At 48.2% G+C, this 18,753-nt stretch overlaps 2 protein-coding genes across 2 annotated transcripts in view; one reads left to right on the top strand and one right to left on the bottom strand.

The window, feature by feature from the left end:
- The window catches only part of HEXB (hexosaminidase subunit beta), a 32,088-nt gene extending 22,758 nt beyond the window's left edge, over window positions 1-9,330 (bottom strand). Inside the window, exons 1-2 of the mRNA XM_068990385.1 lie at window positions 8,990-9,330; window positions 2,150-2,295 (exon numbers count right to left, since the gene is read on the bottom strand). Of these exons, the coding sequence (XP_068846486.1) occupies window positions 2,150-2,295; window positions 8,990-9,237 (394 nt within the window). The 5' untranslated portion in view covers window positions 9,238-9,330. The remainder of the gene's footprint in view (window positions 1-2,149; window positions 2,296-8,989) is intronic.
- A 3,035-nt stretch (window positions 9,331-12,365) lies between these two features.
- Window positions 12,366-18,753, top strand: part of LOC138094387 (beta-hexosaminidase subunit beta-like) — a 31,988-nt gene continuing 25,600 nt past the window's right edge. Inside the window, exon 1 of the mRNA XM_068990457.1 lies at window positions 12,366-12,640. Within this exon, the coding sequence (XP_068846558.1) occupies window positions 12,366-12,640 (275 nt within the window). The remainder of the gene's footprint in view (window positions 12,641-18,753) is intronic.

The following is an 18,753-nucleotide window of genomic DNA, read 5'->3' on the forward strand; positions in this document are numbered from 1 at the left end:
CGTATTCTCTAGAGTCAACTGACAAGATATACGCAGCCATTCTTCTGGTGATGAACATTCGTTTTGCTTATAAACGTTCACTGTGGCAGACAAACCAGAGAACATTCTTGTATGTAATTACTTCTCTGTGGTAGAAATTAGTCTATATCTGGTTCCGAGGAGGTGCCTATTTTTATTTTACCTGATGCTGCTGTTAACACTCATCAGCTTCTCCAAGATTTCCTCATACCCTTGGACAACGGTTGATATTTGGACAACGGTTGATATCTTGTTACTTCCATTTGTGTGTTACTTCTCTCATCATCATCATCAACAACTAGTTTAAAACTAGTTTCATAGTTAGTTTATCTCCAGAAGTCTCCCTTTCAGAAAAATGGGGTTTGCAAAGCTGAAAGCAAGACTCCCCAGCCTCGACATATTCCATCATTTATATTTTACAATACGTCATTGTACTGCCAGTCAGCAAAGATTCCTTGGTAATTTACTGATCATTCCTCAATTCAGATTGCAAAATCTAATTCATAAAGTGTCTGAGTGCTGTCAACTCATATGACTAATATGGGCAAACCATCATGATTCTCTTCTAAGAACAGCCACAGAATGGAACAGAAATGAAGTTATTTTGCAAAAAGATGTTATCAAGGCATCAAGAAATCTCATCTCTAATCAAAAGGATGAAGAGATGGACTTTAACTGTCTGTGAGGCAGCCTGAGAACAAAGGGGTTACTCTCTTCTCTAAGATATGCATTTTCCTTTCTATTTGACACCTGACTCACCAGCCTGCTCGTTCTGCACTAATCTTAAATCACCCATTGCTCTTCTTTGATTCCTTGATACAATTCCATGTAATTTCCAGTCAGTACATGCTATGAAAAAGGTCTGCCCATCTGTTTATTCTTTCTAGAACAAGGTAGGAAAAGCCTTGGAGAGTAATATTTTATGCAAACAAAAAATCACAGAGCTAAATGTTGATTATATTTTCAATCAATATAAATGAAGATGGAATATAAATATAATACAACATAAATATAAATGAAAAGTGAAAAACTTCACCCCTCTCAGTTCTGCATTATCTGTGTGTCAACTTAATTATAAACAGAAATCATGTCAGGATGTCTCTGGAGGTCCAGTGGGTAAGCCTCTGTGCTTCCACTGCAAGGGGCACAGGTTCTGTTCATGGTCAGGACCTAAGATCCCGCATACTGTGCCAAAAAAAGAGAATGAAAGATCATGCCTATAAACACAGGGTTAATTTCAAAATAAACTGTCTAGATGTCTTAAATTAAGGGATAAGCCAGGTAAGTTTTGGCACAACCACACCGTTGGTTGAATATCATTCGGCCACTAAAAATGCTGTCATTGAAAAACATTTAGTGAAATTCATGTTTGTAGGCAAAAAAGAGGGTTCCCAGGTCGTGCTGGTGGTAAAGAACCCGCATGTCAATGCAGGAGACATGAGAGATATGGGCTTAGTCCCTGGGTCATGAAGATTCTCTGGAGAAAGGAATGGCAAACCACTCCTGTGTTCTTGCCTGGGAAATTCCATGGACAGAGGAGCCTGGCAGGCTACAGTCCATGGGGTCTCAAAGAGTCACACACGACTGAAGCAACTTAGCATAGGACATGCAAAAAGGAAAAACAGAAAAAACACATGTACAGAACTAGACCCCTTTTTCATGCCATTCTTTATCTTATGCTTTTATTTATATCTATGTAAAGTATTCAAATATATTACTCTGGAAAAAAAATATATAAGTAACATAGGTGAACTCTGAGTGCTGGGATTATGAATAATTTAATTCCTCCTCTTCACTTACTGTACTTAAAGATTTCCTGCAATGATTATGTTTGAGTTTTGCCATCAGACTTTTAACAGTAATTATTTAGTCATTTATTATTGCCATATGTGCAGCATGTGGGACTTTAGTTCCCCATCCAAGGATCAGACCTGTGCTCCCTGCAGCGGAAGTGCAGAGTCTTAACCTTGGACCGCCAGTGAAGTTCCATAATGGTTATTTTTAAAAATAATAATTATAAACTCACTGGTTAAGAGCTCACAATAGTTCATGGAGTAGAGTCAGCTTCTGGCCCTCGAGTCTGTAACAAGCAGCTTTGTGTACAATCCATTCCCATGACATAGGTACTCACAAGACTCATCCGAGGTGATGCTGGGAAAACTGTCACACTCTGGGTCCATGATGACTGAGACTTCAAGTTTCTGTAACTCCATTTCACTTGGAATTTTATTATAGCCATGATGCCACTTGTCGAAACCAAAAATATAGGCATAATATCTGTGTGAGAGAAATTCAAATAAATTTTTAAACCATTGCTCCTTCGCTAAGTCAGGTCTGACTGTGACTCCTTGAAGTACTGCACACCAGGCTTCCCTGTCTTTCATTATCTCCCAGAGTTTGCTCAAACTCTTTCCCATTGAGTCAGTGATGCCATCCAGCCATCTCATCCTCTGTCCTCCCCTTCTCTTCCTGCCCTAATCTTCCCCAGCATCAGAGTCAGCTCTTCACATCACGTGGCCCAAGTATTAGAACTTCAGCACCAGTCCTTCCAGTGAATATTCAGGGTTGATTTCCTTTAGGATTGACTGCTTCGATCTCCCTGCAGCTCGAGGGACTCTCCACAGTCTTCTCCAGCACAATTTGAAAGCATCAACTTTTCAGTGCTCAGATCTCTTTATGGTTCAACTCTTACATCCATATGGGACTACTGGAAAAACTATAGTTTTGACTATATGGACCTTTGTCAACAAAGTGATGTCAGTACTTTTTAATATACTGTCTAGGTTTATCACAGCTTTCCTTCCAAGAAGCAAGGGTCTTTTAATTTTCTGCCTGCAGTCACTGTCTGCAATGATTTTGGAGCCCAAGAAAATGAAAACTTTCACTGTGTCCCTTGTTTCCCTCTTTGTCATGAAGTGATGTGACTGGATGCCATAATCTTAGCTTTTTGAAAGTTCAGTTTTAAGCCAGCTTTTCCCCTGTCTTTCACCCTCATCAAGAGACTCTCTACTGCTTCAATTTCTGCCACACTGGAGTGGGTTCCGGTGTATGTTGAAGACAAAAGAAGAAAGGGGTGACAGAGAATGAGATGATTAGATAGCATCAGGGACTCAACGGGCATGAATGTGAGCAAACTCCGGGAGATGATGAAGGACAGAGGAGCCTGACGTGCCGCAGTCCATAGGGTCCCAAAGCATCTCACCTGACTGGCGACTGAACACCACAAGCTGCGTTTTAAACACATACGTGGTAGGAGGTGATGTCGTTGACTCCTCAAACCCCTGCTACCTGGTATGAGTCCAGCTAGAAGCTCCCACCTCAAGCTGCACAGCAGCATCACCTGGGAGCATTTTGCAAACAGGCACTGACGCCCAGTGGCTTCCCTGCTGGCGCCCCTGGCAAAGAATCTGCCAGCAATGTGGGACCTGGGTTCCATCCCTGGGTAGGGAAGACCCCCTGGAGAAGGGAAAGGCTACCCACTCCACTATTCTGGCCTGGAGAATTTCATGGATTGTATAGTCCACGGGGTCACGAAGAATTGGACACAACCTAGCAACTTTGACTTTCACTGATATCCAGACCTTCAGAATCAGAGTCTCTGAGAGTGTGATTTTAAAAGTTGCCTGGGCCACGACCCCAAGTGACTCTTATGAGGTCCCCATTATAAAAGTAATCAAACCAATAATCCTGGGTGTGCAAACCCATTCTGACCAGTGATGGGGCAGAGATGGGAGGAGGGTGAGCTCTCCTCTCCGAGGTGAGCACCAAGAAGAAAACTTTCTCTGTACGTGACACCTACACAAGTGGCAGCCACACCAAAGAGAGCAGGTCAGAGATGACGAGAGTACAGATTTCCTAATGATACTGCTGAGCCACGTAGCCAACTAGCCCTGAAATCCCAATATGTGAGATTCTTTACCATCTGAGCCACCAACGACTGAATGGTTCAAGATTGAGAAAGGAGGAGACAGGGCTGTCTGCTGTCACCCTGGTTCCTTAATCTGTATGTTGAGCATATCATGAAAAATGCCGGGCTGGATGAGTCACAAGCTGGAATTAAGACAGGCAGGACAACCTCAGATACAAGGATGACGCCACTCTAATGGCAGAAAGAGAAGAAAAACTAAAGAGCCTCCTGATGAGGGTGAAGGAGGGGAGAGAAAGAGCTGGCTTAAAACTAAACATTAAAAAAACTAAGATCATGCCATCTGCCACGATCGAGTGGGGATTTAGACACTAAGTCACGTCTGACTCTTGCAACCCCATGGACTGTGGCCTGCCAGGTTCCTCTATCCACGGGATTCTCGAGGCAAGCATACTGAAGTGGGTTACCATTTCCTTATCCAGAGGATATTCCCAAACCAGGGATCAAATCTGGGTCTCCAGGTTTGCAGGCAGATTCTTTACCAAATTAGCTACTGCTAATTAATTTCCATTACTTCATGGAAAAGAGAGGGGAAAAAGGTGGAAGTTAGTGACAGATTTCCTCGTCTTGGGCTCTAAAATCACTGTGGATGGTGACTGTAGCCATGAGAACAGAAGATATTTGCTTACTGGCAGGAAAGCTATGAAAACTAGACAGCATGCTGAAAAGCAGAGACATTACTCTGTGGACAAAGGTCCATACAGTCAAGGCTGTGGTCTTCCCAGTGGTCATGTACGATTGTGAGAGCTGGACTGTAAAGAAGGCAGAGTGCCAAAGAACTGATGCCTTCAAACTGCAGTGCTGAAGAAGACTCCTGAGAGTCCCTCGGATAGCAAGGAGATTAAACGAGCCAATCCTAAGGGAGATCAACCCTGACTATTATTCACTGGAAGGACTGATGCTCAAGCTCCACTATTTTGGTCATCTGATGTGAACAGCTAACTCACTGGAAAAGTCCCTGATGCTGGGAAAGACTGAGGGAGAAGAGGATGTCAGAGGAGGAGATGGCAGGATGGAATCACCAAGGCAACAGATATGAACTTGGGCAAACTTCAGAAGATGCTGAGGGACAGAGGTCTGGCGTGCTGCCTCCGTGGGGTCACGGAGAGTTGGACACGACTGGGCAACTGAACAACAGCAAAAACAACATGTGAGGTAACAGGTTTTCTCTTTGCTCAAGCCAGACTGAGCCGGGACTCCTGTTACCTTCCAACAAAAGTATCCCAGCTCATAACACCAAAGAATCCTCACTATGGCCTGGAAAATTTACATTCTGCTGGCACCCGACTATCAGAGGAAGAGGGTAGCAAATAAACATTTGAAGGTACTAGAAGATAAAAGATCACATAGTCTTCAAAGCCTAAGTTATGCAACAGATTCTGAGAAGCCAGAAGGCTATATAAGCTACTTATATATAAGACTGTCTTGTGTGTTTTCCAGGGAAGTAAGGAGAGATGGGAAAGTTCTGATGAACTTGGAAGTGTATGGAAGTTAACCAGTGAGACAGTGAAAGAGATAAAGGTGCTAAGGGAAATCATTAGCTTAGGAAAATCTTTTTATAATTTAAAAATACATCATTTATTTACTTGGCCGGGCTGAGCCTTAGTTCTGGCATGTGGGATCTAGTTCCCTTACTGAGGATTAAACCTGGGCCCCTGCATTGGCAACATCCAGGAAGTCTAAGCCCCTGGACTACCGGGGAAGTCCCCATTAAAAAATCCTGACAGATTCAAAAGGAAACGAAGATCACAAAATTGTATAGCTAAAAATGCATCCTAGGGATTCCTCGGTGGCGCTAGTGGTAAAGAACCCAGCTGCCAACGCATGAGACACAGAGATGGTGGTTCCATCCCTGGGTTGGGAAGATCCTCTGGAACAGGAAATGACAACCCACTCCAGTATTCTTGCTTAGAAAATTATATGGGCAGAGGCGGCTTAAGGGCTACAGTCCATGGGGCGACAACAAGTCAGACACAACTGAGCACAGAGCAATCTTAGGTGTCAGTTCAGTTCAGTTCACTCGCTCAGTTGTTTCCGACTCTCTGAGACCCCATGAATCGCAGCACACCAGGCCTCCCTGTCCATCACCAACTCCCGGAGTTCACTCAGACTCACGTCCATCGAGTCAGTGACGCCATCCAGCCATCTCATCTCTCGTCCCCTTCTCCTCCTGCCCCCAATCCCTGCAGCATCAGAGTCTTTTCCAGTGAGTCAACTCTTCACGTGAGGTGGCCAAAGTACTGGAGTTTCAGCTTTCGCATCATTCCTTCCAAAGAAATCCCATACGTTACCACAAATTTAAAAAAAAAATTATTAAGGGAAATTAAAGATGTCAGCAGCTTTAAGATTTCACTCAGGTGCTGGCTTCTCCCAAATAAGGAAAAGCTTGGCCCTGGATATTAAAACTCTAACAGAAAACCCAAAGGGATCTGACGCAGTGGTATCTGACGTGTATGTGAAACAGTCAATACCTCTGTCATCTCCACCTCATTACGACCCCATGGAGTGTAGCCTCCCTGGCTCCTCTGTCCATGGAATTCTCCAGGCAAGGGTACTTGAGTGGGTAGCCTCTACCTTTGCCAGGGGACATTCCTGACCCAGGGATTGAACATGGGTCTCCTGCATTGCAGGCAGATTCCTTACCATCTGAGCCACCAGGGAAGCCCATTTTAGCTTGTCAGGATCTGAAACTTAAAGTTTCAGTTAACCAAGGAGGGAAAAAGGTAAACAGAAAAAACTGGCATGTGATCTTGTTCTAAAAGCTAAGGAAGCAGCCACGTACCAGACAGACAGAACTCTGCCTGCAAAATGCATAGTTTCAAAGCAGAGGCTGACACAAGTGGGTTCTTCAGGAGACAGCAGCCATGAGGATCTGATCACACTGGGGCCTCGGTTTTTCCTGTTCTCCATGGCCTACACATTCTAGAACACCCCATCATCTCTAAACCTTTCCAACTCCATCATGCCTTTTCTCTGAATCAGTAAAGGCCCCTCCTCGGTTCTGAGAACACTCTCCTGAGTGCTTTCAAGTCTCAGCCATAAGGGCTAATGTTTTATAACCTGCTTCCTAACACGCAGGGTATAATTAATAGCTGCTTGCCACGCAGGGCAGAAATTAGTTAGACAAAGCCTTCAGATAACTACCTGCACTCCCTTAGGATGCCAAGCCTTGTTTTTTAAACCATCTCACAGCTTCTTCAAGTTCTGGTGATCTAACCATGGTTGCCTTACAGCAGCCATGCTTTCTTGCCATACTCATACCATTCGCTTATCACTAGCAGTATGGCACAGAAGGAAAATCCAGTTGTACGAACTGAGTCCCAGAGCAAATGAGGTGTGTTTGTTTTTAAAAGATTCCCAAATCAACATCTTCCATTAAATGGCCTTCAGGTACTTGTTCCTTCTCAATACCCCAAGGCCGGTAATCAACCACCGTGATATTACTTCTTCACCCAGACTCTAGCCATTCTGACCTGATGGCAGATTCAACACCAAAGACTCATTAGAGCATGCATCTAAAATGAGGGTCACATCGTCCCTCTTCTTATTTAGTGGTTCACAACCAAAGGAGAAGAAGCCATCTCTGCCATCGACTTCGGAAGTCTCTGCGGCCTAAGCCTGGGTCCGAGGCCGAGCTGGGGTCACCCCGAGCTCACCTGCTCGGGGTCAGCAGGTGCTGATTTGACTAGTCCTGCATTTGCCTCCCAGCTGCTTGGTGTCCTGCAAGCACAGTTAAGCTCTAATGACCTCAGGGAACAACGACCAAAATCTGAGGGAGGGAAGGACCTGTACGGTGAGCACCACACCACACTCCTTCAGGGAACCTTTAGGACAGTCCTGCCCTTTAGGACAAGTCGAAGACTCAGGCTTCTTGAGACACCTGCCCAAGGGCTATCCGCCTTGCACACGGTGTAGTTAGCAGAGCTAGCGCTGTGGCACACCAACACAAACCAACTCTTACTGTTGCTCAGTCAGGAAGTCGTGTCCCACCCTTTGTGACCCCGTGGACTGCAGCCTGCCAGGCTCCTCTGTCCATGGGGATTTTCCAGGCAAGAATGCTGGAGTGGTTGCCATTTCCTCCTTAAGGGGATCTTCCCCACCCAAGGAGGGATGGAACCCATGTCTCTTGTGTCTCCTGCACTGGCAGGCAGAGTCTTTCCAGCTGAGCCACCAGAGAAGCCCCGCCCCCCTCCCAATCAACTTGACATCAATTTTAAAAAGAAAGAAAAAGCTAGCACTGTGGGCTGCCTCCCTACTACACAACTCACCCTGTGGCCAGTGGGGTTACAGACCTGAGGCTGGAGGGCTGAGAGGTGCTAAGGATCTAAACAGGAAGCTGCGAGAGCAAGCACATGTTTCTGGCAAACAAAAGGAGAAGCAGGGACTGCAGTGCAGTGACCATACCAAAGCAGCTAGGGGAAGCTATCCAGCACTTTGCATGGGACAGAGGTTTTGGAAGGGGAGGGGAGTTTGGGGCAATGCTTCAACCTAAGGACTTTCTGCCACCTGAACTGTTACCAGACTTCGGGGAGGAGAGACTGTCTATAAACGAAAAGCCACTTCGGGAAACCCCTAGTCCCCAAGCTTTAAGAACCCATCTTCCTCTTAGAACTCCCCCCAGATAAACTGCCATTAATCCTCCATCCACTCCATTTTCCGAGGCGAACACAGCCACAAACTCTGAGCACCCTACTCCTTCCGCTCAATATCCTGCACCCAAAACAGGGTTCCAGAGCACCCGGGAAGTCCCTTAGGAGGGGGCTGTCGGGGGACGGGACGGGAGGTCAGGGGAAGAGCTTGCGTTTCAGTTCCCGCCCGTTCAAGCCGGCTTTGCTCTCTCTAGACCCGTGACTTTGGTCTGGTCACTGGCCGGTTCACCTGTCAAATAGGGGCAAGAGCGTCGGCCAGGCTGGATGGCTGTGCAGATGGCAAGAGGCTCTCAGGTGCTCCTCCTCTCGGCGCCTGCGCTGCGTCCCAGGGTGGTCCGTCCCTCCCCGTCCCGGGGTCTCCGGGTCCCCTCCCTGGCCGCCCGTCGGGAGCGCTCACCGCCGAAACGCTTCCTGCAGGACGGCGCAGGAGGGGCCGGCCTTGGAAGAGGGGCTGTGCTCGAAGAAGAAGTTTCCGGGCGAGAGGTACAGCAAGCGCGGGGTCGTCCTCACAGAGACAGGCAGGGGCCAAAGACTCAGGTCTCGCGAAGCAGAAACGCGTGGGCTCCGCGCCGCCAGCGCCGCCAGGGCCGCCAGCAGTGCCAGCAGCCCGGGGAGCCTCAGCCTCCCCAGCCCGCGCTCCTCCATGGCAGCTCAGCTCTCTCCAGCGGGGCTCGCCCCCTAAGCACCAGCCGCTGCCTTGGCTCGGGATTTCTCGTCCGGGTCCGAAGGAGGTACGTGCAGCGAAAGAGCCTGAGAGTCACCTGACTGTGCTCCGCCCGGGCTCCGCCTCCAGGCGGGTGGGCCGTCCTCGGGATCACCGCCCCGCCCTGGCTCCGCCTCCACAGGGCTGGGGCTGCCACCCGGACCACCGCCCGGACGCAGCAGCCGACCGCGCTCAGCCCAACCCGGGTTTCCTCCACACCCAGCCTTCCTGTTGGCAGAACGGACGCCACGGAACGCCCAACTTCCTCCAGCCCCTAACACCAGATACTTGCCCCTAAGGATCTGGTTACTTGTCCCTATGTCTGGATCTCTCTAAAAACGGCAGTTCAACTTTAGATGTTAAAGCCTGCCTTCAGAACTCCTTAGGACAGTTTTGAACAGACGGGAGGTTAAAGATTAGGCAGAAGATACTCCGTAAGAAAATAGGCTTTATTGAATCTTCCCACTTAAACATGATCTCTGACTTTGTAAAGTCGGCTTATGCTTATCGTCAAAGTCTCATAGCCTGCTTGAGACGGGCTTTCTTATTTCTTCTGAGGCAAGTTGCTAGATTTTTCATTGCTTTGCTGCTGGTGTTAATAGAATCGCTCCCTCCCCTAGCTCCCCCTTCCTCCCCAGAAAGAATGAAAGAATGAGGTAGAAGTTTAGGTCTTGGCCTGGAAATATCTTTCCACTTGCTGCTTATACCACTGACCTCATCCCACCTCAAGCAGTGTGGAAACACAGCTGCCAGTCTTCCTTGTAAAAGGTAAACTGGAGCATGTCACTTCCTTACTCATACATGCCGGTGGCTCGTTTCCCATTGTCTTTAACAGAAAATACAAGTTCCTTACCGTGACGCCCAAGGTGTGCCGGAATTTGCATCGCTCCACCTGACTACCAACTTCCATTACCTTGTCCCAGTGCCCTGCCCTTCTGTTATCTGAACCTGCTGAGCTTTCTCTTCCCTCACAGCCTGACCTAAAGGTGTCAGGAAAGCAGAGAAGGGAATAAGAACTGATACAACTTACTCCCGCCCTAGACTGAGCACATTTCCATCTATCAACTGGTAAAGAGGTTTCTCCTTGACCAAACATCAGTCAGGCTCTCTTAAACCCTCTCCTTGACTAGCATAGCCCAGTTCTAGGATCCTGAGAAGTTAATGGATTAAGAATCCCCCCCCACCACCCCTGATATGGGATCACCCAGGAATCCTGCAGCAAGAATTCTGTTAGGTTGGTTTGGCAAGAATCTCCCTTACTCTTGATGTCTCCTCTTCATAATTCTCCGTTCACAGGCCACGGCTGCCCCCTGCTCACTGGCTATAAAACCCCAGCTGTCTTTCTTATTTTCAGAGTTGAGCCTGACCTCTCGCCCCTGTTGTGGTTGTCTTGGAACATCTTTCAATAGTCCTGAATACACGTGGCAGAATAATTTTAAAAAAATTATTCACACAATATTTTTGGATCAATCAGCCCTGAGGAGTGAGGGGCAAGGGGACATCAAGCAATTTATTTCTAGCTCAGGCCTTTTTTTTTTTTTTTGGCATCGACATGTGGTATGTGTGAACTTAATTCCCTGACCAGGGATCAAATCCTAACCTCCTGTGCTGGAAGTTTAGTCTTAATCACTGACAACCAGAGAAATCCCTCTAGCTCAAGTTTATGGATAGATAATTTATCTGTCTATTTCTGCTTTATTGACTATGCCAAAGACTTTGACTATGTGGATAACAATAAACTGTGGAAAATTCTGAGAGAGATGGGAATACCAGACCACCTACCTGCCTCTTGAGAAACTGATGTGCAGGTCAGGAAGCAACAGTTAGAACTGGACATGGAACAACAGACTGGTTCCAAATAGGAAAAGGAGTACGTCAAGGCTGTATATTGTCACCTTGCTTATTTAACTTCTATGCAGAGTACATCATGAGAAACGCTGGGCTGGAAGAAGCACAAGCTGCAATCAAGATTGCCAGGAGAAATATCAATAACCTCAGATATGCAGATGACACCACCCTTATGGCAGAAAGTGAAGAGGAACTAAAGAGCCTCTTGATGAAAGTGAAAGAGGAGAGTGAAAAAGTTGGCTTAAAGCTCAACACTCAGAAAATGAAGATCATGGCATCTGGTCCCATCACTTCATGGGAAATAGATGGGGAAACAGTGGGAACAGTGGCAGACTTCATTTTGGGGGGCTCCAAAATCACTGCAGATGGTGATTGCAGCCATGAAATTCAAAGACGCTTACTCCTTGGAAGAAAAGTTATGACCAACCTAGACAGCATATTCAAAAGCAGAGACATTACTTTGCCAACAAAGGTCTGTCTAGTCAAAGCTATGGTTTTTCCAGTGGTCATGTATGGAGGTGAGAGTTGGACTGTGAAGAAAGCTGAGCGCCGAAGAACTGATGCTTTTGAACTGTGGCGTTGGAGAAGACTCTTGAGAGTCCTTTGGACTGCAAGGAGATCCAACCAGTCCATTCTAAAGGAGATCAGTCCTAGGTGTTCATTGGAAGGACTGATGCTAATGCTGAAACTCCAATCCTTTGGCCACCTGATGCTGGGAACGATTGAGGGCAGGAGAAGGGGACGACAGAGGATGAGATGGCTGGATGGCATCATCAACTCAATGGACATGGGTTTGGGTGGACTCCGGGAGTTGGTGATAGACAGGGAGGCCTGGAGTGCTTTGATTCAGGGGGTAGCAAAGAGTCGGACACTACTGAGCGACTGAACTGAACTGAATTGAACAACCCGGGTTACCTGGTGTTAGGGGCGGGAGGAAGTTAGGCGTGCGTTCGGCAGTTTCACTGAGGTGAGCTGCTGCAAGAACCGCAGCGCTACCAGCGGGAAGTCTGGGCAGGGAAGAAGCCCGGGTTGGGCTGGAGGCAGAGGGCTGCGCGGCTGGGCGCTGGTCCCCATGGCTGCCCCAGCGCTATGGAGGCGGAGCACAGTCAGCTGACTCTCCGACTCGCTTGCTCCACGCGCCGCCCCTCGGACTCCGGCGGGATCAGGAGCCGAGGCCGCGGCTGGAGCTTGCGGTGGGGGCGGGTAGAGAGCAGCTGCATCCATGGAGCAACGCGGGTTGGGGAAGCTGAGGCTGCCCGGGCTGCTGGCGCTGCTGGCGGCGCTGGGGGTGCTGGTAGTGCAGGCGGCGCAGGGGAGGCGAAGGGCGCAGACCCCACGCATCTCTGCATCGCGGAACCAGAATCTTTGGCCCCTGCCTGTCTCTGTGAGGACGACCCCGCGCTTGCTGTACCTCTCGCCCGGAAACTTCTTCTTCGGGCACAGCCCCTCTTCCAAGGCCGGCCCCTCCTGCGCCGTCCTGCAGGAAGCGTTTCGGCGGTGAGCGCTCCCGACGGGCGGCCAGGGAGGGGACCCGGAGACCCCGGGACGGGGAGGGACGGACCACCCTGGGACGCAGCGCAGGCGCCGAGAGGAGGAGCACCTGAGAGCCTCTTGCCATCTGCACAGCCATCCAGCCTGGCCGACGCTCTTGCCGCTATTTGACAGGTGAACCGGCCAGTGACCAGACCAAAGTCACGGGTCTGGAGAGAGCAGAGCCGGCTTGAACGGGCAGGAACTGAAACGCAAGCTCTTCCCCTGACCTCCCGTCCCGTCCCCCCACCCCCGCCTCCTAAGGGACTTCCTGGGTGCTCTGGAACTCTGTTTTGGAGTAGGGTGCTCAGAGTTTGTGGCTGTGTTCGCCTCGGAGAATGGAGTGGATGGAGGGTTAATGGCAGTTTATCTGGGGGGAGTTCTAAGAGGAAGATGGGTTCTTAAAGCTTGGGGACTAGGGGTTTCCCGAAGTGGCTTTTCGTTTATAGGCAGTCTCTCCTCCCCGAAGTCTGGTAACAGTTCAGGTGGCAGAAAGTCCTTAGGTTGAAGCATTGCCCCAGACTCCCCTCCCCTTCCAGAACCTCTGTCCCATGCAAAGTGCTGGATAGCTTCCCCTAGCTGCTTTGGTATGGTCACTGCACTGCAGTCCCTGCTTCTCCTTTTGTTTGCCAGAAACATGTGCTTGCTCTCGCAGCTTCCTGTTTAGATCCTTAGCACCTCTCAGCCCTCCAGCCTCAGGTCTGTAACCCCACTGGCCACAGGGTGAGTTGTGTAGTAGGGAGGCAGCCCACAGTGCTAGCTTTTTCTTTCGTTTTAAAATTGATGTCAAGTTGATTGGGAGGGGGGCGGGGCTTCTCTGGTGGCTCAGCTGGAAAGACTCTGCCTGCCAATGCAGGAGACACAAGAGACATGGGTTCCATCCCTCTCTGGGTGGGGAAGATCCCCTTAAGGAGGAAATGGCAACCACTCCAGCATTCTTGCCTGGGAAATCCCCATGGACAGAGGAGCCTGGCAGGCTACAGTCCATGGGGGTCACAAGGGTGGGACAGGACTTACTGAGCAAAAGTAAGAGTTGGTTTGTGTTGGTGTGCCACAGCGCTAGCTCTGCTAACTACACCGTGTGCAAGGCGGATAGCCCTTGGGCAGGTGTCTCAAGAAGCCTGAGTCTTCGACTTGTCCTAAAGGGCAGAACTGTCCTAAAGGTGCCCTGAAGGAGTGTGGTTTGGTGTTCACTGTACAGGTCCTTCCCTCCCTCAGATTTTGGTCGTTGTTCCTTGAGGCCATTAGAGCTTAACTGTGCTTGCAGGACACCAAGCAGCTGGGAGGCAAATGCAGGACTAGTCAAATCAGCACCTGCTGACCCCGAGCAGGTGAGCTCGGGGTGACCCCAGCTCGGCCTTGGACCCAGGCTTAGGCCGCAGAGACTTCCGAAGTCGATGGCAGAGATGGCTTCTTCTCCTTTGGTTGTGAACCACTAAATAAGAAGAGGGACGATGTTACCCTCATTTTAGATGCATGCTCTAATGAGTCTTTGGTGTTGAATCTGCCATCAGGTCAGAATGGCTAGAGACTGGGTGAAGAAGTAATATCAAGGTGGTTGATTACCGGCCTTGGGGTATTGAGAAGGAACAAGTACCTGAAGGCCATTTAATGGAAGATGTTGACTTGGGAATCTTTTAAAAACAAACACACCTCATTTGCTCTGGGACTCAGTTCATACAACTGGATTTTCCTTCTGTGCCATACTGCTAGTGATAAGCGAATGGTATGAGTATGGCAAGAAAGCGTGGCTGCTGTAAGGCAACCATGGTTAGATCACCAGAACTTGAAGAAGCTGTGAGATGGTTTAAAAAACAAGGCTTGGCATCCTAAGGGAGTGCAGGTAGTTATCTGAAGGCTTTGTCTAACTAATTTCTGCCCTGTGTGGCAAGCAGCTATTAATTATACCCTGCGTGTTAGGAAGCAGGTTATAAAACATCAGCCCTTATGGCTGAGACTTGAAAGCACTCAGGAGAGTGTTCTCGGAACCGAGGAGGGGCCTTTACTGCTTCAGAGAAAAGGCATGATGGAGTTGGAAAGGTTTAGAGATGATGGGGTGTTCTAGAATGTGTAGGCCATGGAGAACAGGAAAAACCGAGGCCCCAGTGTGATCAGATCCTCACGGCTGCTGTCTCCTGAAGGACCCACTTGTGTCAGCCTCTGCTTTGAAACAGTATGCATTTTGCAGGCAGAGTTCTGTCTGTCTGGTACGTGGCTGCTTCCTTAGCTTTTAGAACAAGCTCACATGCCAGTTTTTTCTTACCTTTTTCCCTCCTTGGTTAACTGAAACTTTAGTTTCAGATCCTGACAAGCTAAAATGGGCTTTCCTGGTGGCTCAGATGGTAAGGAATCTGCCTGCAATGCAGGAGACCCATGTTCAATCCCTGGATCAGGAATATCCCCTGGCAAAGGGAAAGGCTACCCACTCAAGTATCCTTGCCTGGAGAATTCCATGGACAGAGGAGCTAGGGAGGCTACAGTCCATGGGGTCGCAAAGAGGTAGAGATGACGAAGGTATTGACTGTTCACAAGGACCTTGGACACCATTGAGTCCAATCCCTTAGTTTTCTGTTCAGTTCAGTCACTCAGTTGTGTCCCACTCTTTTTGACCCCATGGACTGCAGCATGCCAGGCCCCCCTGTCCATCACAAACTTCCAGGGTTTACTCAAACTCATGTCCATTGAATATGTGATCCCACCCAACCATCTCGTCCTCTGTCGTCCCCTTTTCTTCTTGCTTTCAATCTTTCCCAGCATCAGGGTCTTTTCAAATGAGTCAGTTCTTTGCATCAGGTGGCCAAAGTATTGAAGTTTCAGCTTCAGCATCAGTCCCTCCAGTGAACATTCAGGACTGATGGGCTGGATGGATCTCCTTGCAGTCCGAGGGACTCTCAAGAGTCTTCTCCAACACCACAGTTCAAAAGCATCAATCCTTCGGTGTTCAGCCTTCTTTATAGTCCAACTCTCATATCCATACGTGACTACTAGCAAAACCATAGTATTGACTAGAGTTTTATATTAGAGCTTTAATATCTAGGGCCAAGATTTCTTTATTTGGCAAAAGCAGCACCTGACTCAAAGCTGCCAACAGGTATAATTTCCTTTAAATTTTTTTAAAAATTATGGTAGTTTGTATTTAAGACTGCTGTGTGCTCAGTTGTGTCTGACTTGTAGCCCCATGGGCTGTAGCCCTTAAGCCACCTCTGCCCATATAATTTTCTAAGCAAGAATACTGGGGTGGGTTGTCATTTCCTGCTCCAGGGGATCTTCCCAACCCAGGGATGGAACCACCATCTCTTCATCTCCTGCCTTGACAATTGGGTTTTAACCACTAGCGCAACCTGGGAAGCCCTCAGTTCAGTTCACTTCAGTTCAGTTGCTCAGTCGTGTCCGACTCTTTGCAACCCCATGAATTGCAGCACACCAGGCCTCCCTATCCATCACAAACTCCCGGAGTTTACCCAAACTCATGTCTATCGAGTCGGTGATGCCATCCAGCCATCTCATCCTCTGTCGTCCCCTTCTCCTCCTGCCCTCAATCCCTCCCAGCATCAGGGTCTTTTCCAATGAGTCAACTCTTCGCATGAGGTGGCCAAAGTATTGGAGTTTCAGCTTCAGCATCAGTCCTTCCAAAAAACACCCAGGAATGATCTTCTTCAGGATGGACTGGTTGGATCTCCTTGCAGTCCAAGGGACCCTCAAGAGTCTTCTCCAACACCACAGTTCAAAAGCATCAGTTCTTCAGCACTCAGCTTTCTTCACAGTCCAACTCTCACATCCATACATGACCACTGGAAAAACCATAGCCTTGACTAGACGGACCTTTGTTGGCATAGTAATGTCTCTGCTTTTGAACATGCTATCTAGGTTGGTCATAACTTTCCTTCCAAGGAGTAAACATCTTTTAATTTCATTGCTGCAGTCGCCATCTGCAGTGATTTTGGAGCCCCCAAAATTAAAGTCAGCCACTGTTTCCACTGTTTCCCCATCTATTTCCCATGAAGTGATGGGACCAGATGCCGTAATTTTAGGATTGCTGTATTAGCCATTTTTAGCTATACAGTTTAGCGATCTTCATTTCCTTTTGAATCTGTCAGGATTTTTTAATAGGGACTTCCCTGGTGGTCCAGGGGCTTAGACTGCCTGGATGTTGCCAATGCAGGGGCCCAGGTTTAATCCTCAGTAAGGGAACTAGATCCCACATGCCAGAACTAAGGCTCAGCCCAGCCAAGTAAATAAATAATGTATTTTTAAATTATAAAAAATTTTTCCTAAGCTAATGATTTCCTTCAGCACCTTTATCTCTTTCACTGTCTCACTGGTTCACTTCCATACACTTCCAAGTTCATCAGAACTTTCCCATCTCTCCTTACTTCCCTGGAAAACACACAAGACAGTCTTATATATAAGTAGCTTATATAGCCTTCTGGCTTCTCAGAATCTGTTGCATAACTTAGGCTTTGAAGACTATGTGATCTTTTATCTTCTAGTACCTTCAAATGTTTATTTGCTACCCTCTTCCTCTGATAGTCGGGTGCCAGCAGAATGTAAATTTTCCAGGCCCTAGTGAGGATTCTTTGGTGTTATTAGCTGGGATACTTTTGTTGGAAGGTAACAGGAGTCCCGGCTCAGTCTGGCTTGAGCAAAGAGAAAACCTGTTACCTCACATGTTGTTTTTGCTGTTGTTCAGTTGCCCAGTCGTGTCCAACTCTCCGTGACCCCACGGAGGCAGCACGCCAGACCTCTGTCCCTCAGCATCTTCCGAAGTTTGCCCAAGTTCATATCTATTGCCTTGGTGATTCCATCCTGCCATCTCCTCCTCTGACATCCTCTTCTTCTCCCTCAGTCTTTCCCAGCATCAGGGACTTTTCCAATGAGTCAGCTGTTCACATCAGATGACCAAAATAGTGGAGCTTCAGCTTGAGCATCAGTCGTTCCAGTGAATAATAGTCAGGGTTGATCTCCCTTAGGATTGGCTCGTTTGATCTCCTTGCTATCCGAGGGACTCTCAGGAGTCTTCTTCAGCACTGGAGTTTGAAGGCATCAGTTCTTTGGCACTCTGCCTTCTTTACAGTCCAGCTCTCACAATCGTACATGACTACTGGGAAGACCACAGCCTTCACTATACAGATCTTTCTACAGAGTAATGTCTCTGCTTTTCAACACACTTGTCTAGGTTTGTCATAGCTTTCCTGCCAAGAGACAAATGTCTTCCAATTTCATGGCTACCATCACCATCCACAGTGATTTTAGAGCCCAAGACGAGGAAATCTGTCACTGACTTCAACCTTTTCCCCCTCTATTTTCCATGAAGTGATCAGCCAGTAGCTCATTTGATAAAGAATCTGCCTGCAAAGCAGGAGAACCTGGTTCAATCCGTGGGTCTGGAAGAATCTCTGGAGAAGGAAATGGCAACCCACTCCAATATTCTTGCCTGGAGAATCCCATGGACAGAGGAGCCTTGCAGGCTACTGTCCATGGGGTCGTAACAGTCAGACTCGACTTAATGTCTCAGCCACCACCTAATGGGACCAGATGGCATGATCTTAGTTTTTTTAATGTTTAGTTTTAAGCCAGCTCTTCCTCTCCCCTCCTTCACCCTCAGCAGGAGGCTCTCTAGTTCCTCTTCTCTTTCTGCCATTAGAGTGGCGTCATCCCTGTATCTGAGTTTCTCCCTCCTGTCTTGAGTCCAGCTTGTGACTCATTCAGCCCGGCATTTCTCATGATGTGCTCAACATACAGGTTAAGGAACCAGGGTGACAGCAGACAGCCCTGTCTCCTCCTTTCTCAATCTTGAACCACTCAGCCGTTGGTGGCTCAGATGGTAAAGAATCTCACACATTGAGAAGTCCAAAAGCATCAGGGCTAGTTGGCTACGTGGCTCAGCAGTATCATTAGGAAATCTGTATTCTTGTCATCTCTGACCTGCTCTCTTTGGTGTGGCTGATACTTGTGTAGGTGTCACGTACAGAGAAAGTTTTCTTCTTGGTGCTCACCTCGGAGAGAAAGCTTCCTCCCACCCTCCTCCCCGCCCTGCCCCATCACTAGTCAGAATGAGCTTGCACACCCAGCTTCACACA

Source organism: Capricornis sumatraensis, chromosome 18 (assembly GCF_032405125.1).
Source record: "Capricornis sumatraensis isolate serow.1 chromosome 18, serow.2, whole genome shotgun sequence".
NCBI lineage: Eukaryota > Metazoa > Chordata > Mammalia > Artiodactyla > Bovidae > Capricornis > Capricornis sumatraensis.